This window comes from Rhinolophus hipposideros (genome assembly GCF_964194185.1).
Source record: "Rhinolophus hipposideros genome assembly, chromosome: 2".
NCBI classification, from domain to species: domain Eukaryota; kingdom Metazoa; phylum Chordata; class Mammalia; order Chiroptera; family Rhinolophidae; genus Rhinolophus; species Rhinolophus hipposideros.
Window position 1 is genome coordinate 101,787,636 of NC_138048.1, and position 9,360 is coordinate 101,796,995.

Genomic DNA, 9,360 nt, shown 5'->3' on the forward strand with positions numbered 1-9,360 from the left:
GAACTGATTTCGACCTCAGGCCTCCAGAACTGTCCTCCACCTTGCTTGTTCTGTTGTTTTAGGCCACGAGGTTGGTGGTGCTTTGCCACAGCAGCCACAGGAAACTAACAGCCCTGTTGGCTGTACAGTGGGATGTTCAAGAACTGCAACTGTCTGGTTCCAAGGGGTTGGTGGTTGTAGGTGCGATACAGCCCCAGGTAAAAAGCATCATAACAAAATGCTGCAGTCATCCACCACTTAGTTGTTGAATAGCCTTGAACATCCATTTTCATCGGAGACAGTATTTCTGAATAATCCAGGGAGATTCAGGAAGGAAGCAAGGCAGGAAGACAAGCCAAGAATCAGATGCTTTCTGCATATGGCTATCAGGCACCTGGCCTCACAATCTTATATATGGTTAAGTCTGTTGGGAGTTGGGTAGAAATTTTCCCAAGTTATATTTGGCTCACCCCAGTAAAATGTCTTGTCTTGTAAAATTACTGCAGGAACATGTATAAATAAGAGTGGACTTTATGTTTAATAGCAGGCAGGCCTTTTTCTATAAAAGTGGATATTACCACCCCAAGTCCTTACAGCCTACGTGAGCAGCAGCCCCAAACTTGAATAAGATGCTGTTGTACCAGCTATAGACCCCGGGTGCAACCCCGTGGAGGAATCTAATGACCCACCTCCTGCTGGAATTCTTGGAGCTGGGATGGGAGATGGATTGGATAAGTGGGCCTCACAGACTCCTCCCTGTTCACTCACTAAGTGCCACTTGAAACAGTCACCATCATAGCTTTCCAGGTTCCTTACTGGCACCACCAACTTGCTTGTCTGGATGGGGTTTCACTTCCCTTGCATGTTTCTCTCTTACCCTCTGCCATCTTGCCTTCAAGCAATGGGAGGGAACGCCTGTTAAGTCCCCAACTGGACCACAGCTGCAGCTGGTGGCAAGCTGGCTCCCTGTGGATTTGGGTGGGCTGAAGCATTGGCACACTACTTAATTTCAATGTTTTTGTGACTGCACACTTGATTCTCTTTTTCTCAGACCTAAATTTTGACCACACAACCTTTAGCTTTGCTCACCCCTGCTCATCACCAAGTTCCTTTGAGCTGGACGAGCCCTAATCTTCCTGCTGACATAGCCCTCAATGTCGCTTTAACAAGATGGGAGTCAAGATCTTTGATTTATCCAGAAGCTTTACTGAAACCTCCAGTAAACCTGAAGCACTTTACCAACACCGTTAGTAACCCAAGTCCTCACAGCATCCCCGTAAGGTCACTCAGAGTTTGGCTGCAATGGTCCAGAGTTGAGCCCAGGGAGTTGGTCAAGACCATGCTGGTAGTGCAATCTCACTGCTGGTTGGAAGAATCACCCTTAAGAAAATTTACCAAGATAGTAGTTTTCCCACCTCCGCACTTTGTTAGTTAGTGTTCTCCACTTGCTTGGATTTATCCTTTCAATCCCTTTGCTAATTAAACTGCTCAGAAGTATATACTGGTACTCATAGGCACCGTCAATGGACTGCAAACAAAACTCCTTTCTGTTGTTGATGATAAACCATTTCAGAGAAGACCAGGCTGAGTCTAAAGGGTTCAGGTAACTGTAAGGGGAAGGAAGAGAGAGTAGTTCATGGCCACAGGATTTGGCCACCTCAGGACAACACATGATGCTTGTTAAGTTAATGACTGATGGGACGTGGGCCTGGGCCTGAGACTCCTTGTTTTCATTTGGCCTCATCTCATCATGCCGCCTTCCGTCTTTGACCACAATGGCGCACTTCCCGTAGGCCTTCTTCGCCACATCACAGAACTCAAAGAAGAGACTGTCTTCTTGTCTGACACATAACTCATCTCTTAGGAACATCCGATATTTCCAAGGCACCCATCCGTGACTACCACCGGCATGCAAAATAAACCAAGTTGGACTTTGCTTGAAATATCCATCGCCAAAATCTTCCCCAGTTATAAGACTTTCAGGGATATCGGTTTCCCCAAAATATATGGTCTTAAATCCATCATATTGCAGTGTTCTCAGGGTTTTCAAATACTGGAGGCATTTCTTCCGCTTGATACTATCAAATGGACTTTTGATAATGATGTTTCTTAAAAGAGGGTTTGCAAAGTGAGGCATGGTGGTTCCCCAAGAGTTTTTAAGAGTTTACATGTCTCCATCTGTGGAGTTCTGGCAAGAGTGAGATGATGACTTCATAAAGGGCTTTCTTACAGCTGGACCCGTCCCATAGATACACTTTGGATTTCAAAGCATCAGGGAACACATACTCAGAACAATTCCCTTCTAGCTTATATGATATGAGAATGAGAAATACTACCCATATAAAATGTCTTCTTTGACATCAGTTCTGTTATAAGTCTGGGACAGAGATGGGCAATTGTATTAGTTTGCTAGGGCTGCCATCACAAAGTATCATAGTCTGGTTAACTTAAACAGAAATTAGTTTTTCCGCAGTTCTGCAAGCTGGAAGTCCAAGATCAAGGTGTTGGCAGGTCTGGTTTCTCCTGACGCCTGTCTCCTTGGCTTGCAGGTGGCCACCTTCTCAGTGTCTTCACATGGTGTTTCCTCTGTGCAAGCACATGTTTCTGTCCTAATGTCCTCAAAAGGACACGAGCCAGGCCTTGGAGGTGACTGGGGATAGTGTCCCAGAACCTCAGAGGGACCAACAGAGAGGGTTCAATGCCGAGCCAGTAGCCACCCCTGCAGAGAACCCTTTTGTACTCCATCCTCACCATCCAGGGAGAGGCCTCGCCAGCATCTGGGCAGGACCAGGAATTAGCCTGCCCTGGCTGTGAACTGGGGCCTGGACTCAAGGAAACCATTGCACCACGGATGGCCAGAGATACTCAGAGAACCTTTCCCCATCCCGCCTTCTCTTGATGCAGCACCTTGTCAGCTTGCCCTCCTTGGCTGTGGTTTCCATTGGGGGCTATTGAAGGCCTGGGAGAAAGAACCAAGATTCACCAGTGTCCCCTCCCACTTTAGAGAGTCTAGAGGGTGATCGAAGGACCACCAGGGGGCAGTATGGGTATGCCTCCATATTGACGTCCCAGGTCATGATGGAGGCATGTCCCACCTCCCAGGACAGGAGACAGAAAGAACCTTACCAGCCCCAGAAGCGGCCCCAATCCCCCTGCTCAATTACCATCTTCTCTCTCAGCCCTCAGAGTAAGCGCTGTCTGCTTTTCTACAAAACATTTCAGTACTTCTTTCTTCACTGCCCAGGCAACTGATATTCTAAGGTGGAACACTGTAACATGTTTAATTCATTTAAATTAATTTCGTATAATTGGGAGATCAGATTTGCTCCTGTTCAAAGATAGGAAGTGACAGAAATCTTCACTCAGTGTGTAGGTATTGCTGCAGTTCTGTTGGACTGTCTTCTGCCTGGCACAAATCAGGCTCATCATAAAAGAACAGGAAACATTTGGAGACTAGCGACACTAACATCCCCACACACACCCAAAAATAAATAAATAAACAAAACCCAAACCCTGAAACAGTTACCACACATATAAATAGATATGTGTGTCCATGTGATAGTTTATTCCACAAATTCAGTTGTGCTGGAAGCATCAGTTCCTTACATCACTCACATGGGACTTGGGCGTTGTTGGGACTCCTCACCCCACTCCCACGGTCAGAGTGATGGCAGGGCCCCGAGGCCACCCTTCCACGCTGCTCACTGTGGGCACTGTGGAGGTGCCCAGATCCAACCCTGTGCTCCCATCATCTGGGCACTGGATTCTTTCTGGGGCTAAGAACCTTAACGACAAGGTCTGGCCCAACTAGGTAGGCCCCAAAGCCACTGCCTCAGGAGACCCAGTCACCTTGAGGGGGATCTAGAGTGAGTAAACCGAGCCAAGGAGCCGCCACCCAGATCTCCAACCCAGGAGCCTCTGTGTGGCCCTAGACTTGGGGACAGCTCTGCCCCATCTCTCCCCTTGGTGGACCTGCCCTCCCTCTTCCTCTGCAGGACAAGTAGTACAACCTCACCACACACAGGGAAAGGGTCTGTCATCAGGCCTTCGGCCTGCCATCTTTAACCTCTGAGTCAATGCTCACCAAGCCTGGCACCCTCCTAAGGGTGCCAGGGCAGGAAGGAAAACCTGCCGAGAACAAACTCAAATTCACAACTCTACCGATGACCCTGCTGTGGTATGTGTGTGAGCACATGTATGTCAGACATTTGCTTCCTCCCCAAACTCCCTGGTGGGATAACACTTCCAATGAAACGTGTCTGTCATGGGCGGTCACAGAGCCCCTGCTCTGCCAGCGGTTGTGGGAAATGAGGTTTCTGAGCACTTAGTGCTGGGATTGGCACTGGCCCCACTACACAAAGCATCTGGGATAATCCTCGCTGTGATCCATGTAGCTGAAATGATTATCGCCCCATTTGGGAGACAAGTTGCTTAGACAGTGATTACAAATTGCCCCTTCTACTCTCCTTGTCCACCAAGGGAAGAGGCCCCAGTCACCTCTTTTTTCTACAAAAGAGATTCTTGAAAAACATTCTTCTAATGTACTTTCTGGAGCTAAGGGGAGTTGACTGGGACCAAGGGGGCTTCTTCACATTCCTTGACCCCTCTCCAGAGCTTCATTTCCTCACAGGTAAAATGAGAGAATTGGACCAGGAAAGGGTGAGATTCATTCACCCTAAAATTTGATTTGCTTTTTCTTGTGGAACAAGAAACTGTGTGTGTGTGTGTGTGTGTGTGTGTGTGTGTGTGTGTGTGTGTTGGTAGAGTGTATATGTGTGTGAAAGTATGAAGTATGTATGTGTGTGTATGTGGGGGTGTATTCACACATGAGTGCAGACGCATGAGTGTGTGTGTAGGGAGTGTGAAAATGTGTGTGTGTGTACATATGTGTCTGAGTGTGTGTGAGCATGTGTGTGTTTGTACGGAGTGTGTGTGAATTTTAATCCCTGGGACCCAGCTCCAGATGTGCTTCCTGCTTCACCAGCAGCCAAGTCCCAGCACTTACAGAGAACGCCTTCCTTAGGCCTGGCCCAGAGGGACAGCACTTCCTGTTGGGCACTCCCACAGCCCACTTCCCACTTCCCACAGCCCACTTCCCAGCCCACAGCTGGGAACATCAGTCAGGGTAATTACCAAATCTCTTCAACCTTTCTCAGCTCACTTCTTGCCTTGTTTGGCTGAGGCCAAACTCCCATTTCTGGCTTCCACTCTCGCTCTCTCCTGGGAGATAAGAACAAGCCCGCAGAACTTAAAGCTTCTTCCAGGGTCGGCTTCCAACAGCCGTACTCAACTGGGTACATGGAGGCATAGTTTGGGGAGCCCTACAGAATTGCTTATGTCTGGGCCCCAAACTCAGAGTTTCTGATTGAATTGATTTATGGGGAGGCCTGGGCATATTGAGATTTTTACAAGCTTCTGTGTGATTCTAAGGTCAAGCCAAGGTGAGAACCCCTGTCTTAGAACAAGGTCTAATTAGGGTCTGGTGGGGACCTATGGGTGCAGAACATTCGGGCTGGCAGGGACCTCAGGGTTTGTTGTGAAAGGAACTAAACAATTTTTTTCCTCACGTTAAGATATGTATTTAGATGGTTTCATATAGGAACATTTGCATTTTACATAAATAAAAAAGAGAGAAAGTAGGGAATGGGACTGGGCTCCTCCTTGCTCCCTATGGTGGCCTGAGACCTCCATAGAACATGATTTCTTAGTCCACCGGCTGCTATAACAAGTTACTGTAGAATGGGCCAGGGGGTGTAGTTAATTCTGGAGGCTGGGAGGTCCAAAATGAAGGAGCTGGTAGATCTGGGGTCTGGTGAAGGCCTGCTTCCTGGTTTGCAGCTGGCCACCTTCTCACTGTGTCTTCACACAGTGGACAGCAGAGAGGCTCCCCTTGGTCACAAGCACTTGTGTCTCTTCTTATAAGGATGCTAATCCTATTCATCAGGGCACCATCCTTGTGTCCTAGTTACCGCCCCTCACCCCCTCAAAGGCCCTACATCCTAAAAACATCACAATGGAGGTTAGGATTTCAACATATGAATTTGGGGGGTGGGACAGACACAAACATCCAATCCATAGCACATAGTTTGAGAACCTTGGATCTGGCTCAACTCTGGTAATCATTAATACTGTTCCCCAGATTTTTTGACTCTCGACCTTCCAGACACATGGTAGGAAGGGTGGCACTTCTCCACCCCCTTGTGGTTGGGAGTAGTCATAGGCTAATTCTAGCCAATGAGTGGCAAGGGGAAGTGATGGTGACTCTTCCAGGCTGGAGCATTTAATCATCCAGGTGAGAGCCTCCAGAGCACTTCCCTTCAGTCCTGAGACCAGCAATGTTTCAAAGTGGCTCCTCCAGAAACCTGGGTCTGAGTGAGGGCGGTAATGACACAGAGCGGAGCCCCAGCTAACCTTCGGTGCACATGTGGTGTGAGAGAGAAACAAATGGAGCCCCAAATAGTAACCTTCCCACTCCTCATCTTGAATGAAAATAAAAGTATATTTTGGACAAAGACTTAATGGAAACATCACATGGACTTTGGAATCTGGATAGACCTAGCTTTGAACTTCTTGCAAGCTGTGTAACAATATACGGTTTCCTTAGCTTCTCTGAGCCTCAATTCCCTAATACACCCACTTCATGGAGTTTATAAGGGATCACCTGGGCTAGTATATGTCAAAGCATCTAGTGTTTGGTAGTGTTCATTAAATGTTATGTTTGTTCTCTTCCTGTTGCATTTTTAATGGACACATGGTTCCTACCCTGCTTCCATTTCCCCTACCCCTTCCTGACAGTGCCTTGAGTTTGGTTCAGGTGTTCACCCATCTCCCATGAAGCTCAGGTTCTTTTGGAGGAAGCCACACCAACTCTGGCACCAGATTTAAGCCAGTGAGCACATTCCACTCCCCACCCATTGCATGGCTCAGGGATGTGCTTGTGAGGTAAGCAGTTCCCCAGTAAATCTCAAGATGCTTGCTTGGGCTTCTGGGCACCCAGTCTCCAAGAGGGGGCCAAACTTATTTCCCTGTATCTCTCTTTCCCTAGGAGCAAATCTGTCCTCTGTCCTTAGTGCAAAAAGCCTCACCAACAATTGTAGGGGGTGCAGCCTGGGCTCCAGCTGGATCCCCAACCCCATTCTAACTGGTTTTGCAAGGCAGAGGATGTGGGATAACGGGTCCTGCCAGGCACAGAGAAGTGGCAACTCCCTCTGCATTTCATACTAATAAAGACACGTGTACATGAAAGTTCTTATTGGGGCTTTGATGGCAGAAGACATGAGATAATCGGTTTCAAACAATCCAGGAAGAACACGACTGGGGCAGACATCTCATCATCTCCCTGGCAAATAATAATTACAATAATATTACTCTCCAAAGAATTTCAGGATTTGTGTGCACATGAAAGCAACACAGAAATCCATGACATTGAAATGATGTGGCTTAATTTGACATTTACAACTTTTACTGGGGACTCATCATCAACAGAATCCTGATGATTGGTTTCACCTTATTAAATTTTCCAATGCTTTAAATTGTATCGCCAATGCTGAGGGTGGATGACCTAAATCTATTTTTGTGCCCTGACCTGATCAATTTTTAAGTTCTGTCATAATATATTGTTTCGAATTACCAATGCTTTGGGCATGCTTTTCTAATAAAGAGTTCATAGCCTGTGCAAGACTTCCCTTTTGTGTCACACTGATGTGGTCACTCCCCCAGGTTTGGGAGGAGAAGTCTTATGTGGGAGGGGCGGCGGGGGGCAGGTGGTGGATGTCCATATGCCATGCAGGACCTAAGAGAAGCCATGATGCCTCCTGAAAGTGACCCACCCTGAACCTCCCCCTCTGTAGGAGGCACTTATTTTCATGCCAGGTCTCTCATGAGCTATCCTTCTGGAGTCCTTCCTTCCATCATCCCCTCCACCACAGTTTCTGACCAGGATTACCTGCTTCCTGACCTGCTCCCACAAGACCCTGACTCACCTCCAGGTTTGCTCCTGTTACCCTGCTGTAGAAGTGGTCCCTTGACACTGTCTTCTCCAGGAGACTGTGCTTCTCTGTATCCTTGGCCCTAGTACAGTGAGTGCCTGAGCCTTTGCATGTCTGTGACATAAGAAACATGTATTTGGTCTTTGTCCCCAGTCCCTAGCATGGAGTTTCTAAAACCCTTGGCATTTCCTAAATGATAGAGGTATCTTTTATTATTCATAACAAAGTGCTTTCAACCATATCCGAGCTTATGCTAATAAATTGATGCTTGGTGGGACCCTAGATGGCTGCAGGACGGGGGTCTGTCGGCAGAGGAATCAAACTGTTGTTAGAGGATTGGAGATTTTAACGCCATCCCCCAACCTCTAGGGAGAGGAGAGGCTGGTGATTGAATTAATCACCAATGGTTAGTGATTTAATCAACTATGCTTACTTTCATAAAAACTCCTAAAAAGGGTGATCACAAAACTTCTGAGTTGGTGAACATATGAAAGTTCTGGGGGTGGGGTTTGGCCCGCTGGAGAATGCATGGAAGTGCCACACCCCTTTCTACATATCTTGCCCCGTGGGTCTCTTCCATCTGACTGTTCTTGAGTTGTGTCCATTATAATAAACTGGTAATCTAGTAGGTAAAGTGTTTTCCTCAGTTCTATGAGCTGTTCAAGCAAATTATCGAAACTGAGGAAGAGGTCATGGGAGCCTCTGATTTATGGTCAGTTGGTCAGAAGTACAGGTGACAGCCTAGGACTTGAGACTGGCATCTGAAGTGGGCACAGTCTTGTGGGACTGAGCCCTTTCTGAGCAGTTAGTGTCGGAACGGAGTTGAATTGTAGGACGCCCAGCTGGGGTGTGGAGAGTTGGAGGAGAACTGGGTTTTGGTGTGAAAAACCCACACATTTGGTGTCACAAGTATTGTAAGTAAAAACAGCTTAGAATGCCCTTAGAAAGTGTCTGGGGAATCACATGGTCAAGATAAGAACTACATGCACTGTGCTAATGTAAAGTAATACTTTGATAGGGTTGCTAGAAAAAGATATCCTGCCTTATAAGCATATAAAACAATCCTAACTTTATAAACAAACCAAAACTTTTGTTGGAGAGCCCATGAGATAATTATGCGGTAAATATGAAAGGAAGAAAAATACTTGGAAGTGTATCTCACCCTCCAAAAATAAAAGCTTGGGGTTAAATTCTGACCTTTATGAAACTGTGGGTCTGGTCGTAGACCGCTGTCTGCAGACAGGGGAAAAGAATATTTCATTTGTAGTCCAATGGACATTAAAAGCTGAACTGGATGAACTTCAAAGAAGTTGGTACAAAATACAATTTTTCTCTTTGCTTGTTGAAAGCCACAGCTAATCACAGTCTCTCTAAATTGATCAGTCATCTAGGC

General features: G+C 46.8%; 1 protein-coding gene across 1 annotated transcript; it reads right to left on the reverse strand.

The window, feature by feature from the left end:
• Window positions 1-1,270: 1,270 nt before the first annotated feature.
• On the reverse strand, window positions 1,271-7,649 carry LOC308506166 (uncharacterized protein C21orf140 homolog). The gene has a single exon (XM_081069227.1). The coding sequence runs from the start codon at window positions 2,114-2,116 to the stop codon at window positions 1,361-1,363; it is 756 nt and encodes a 251-aa protein (XP_080925353.1). The 5' UTR covers window positions 2,117-7,649; the 3' UTR covers window positions 1,271-1,360.
• Window positions 7,650-9,360: the final 1,711 nt, after the last annotated feature.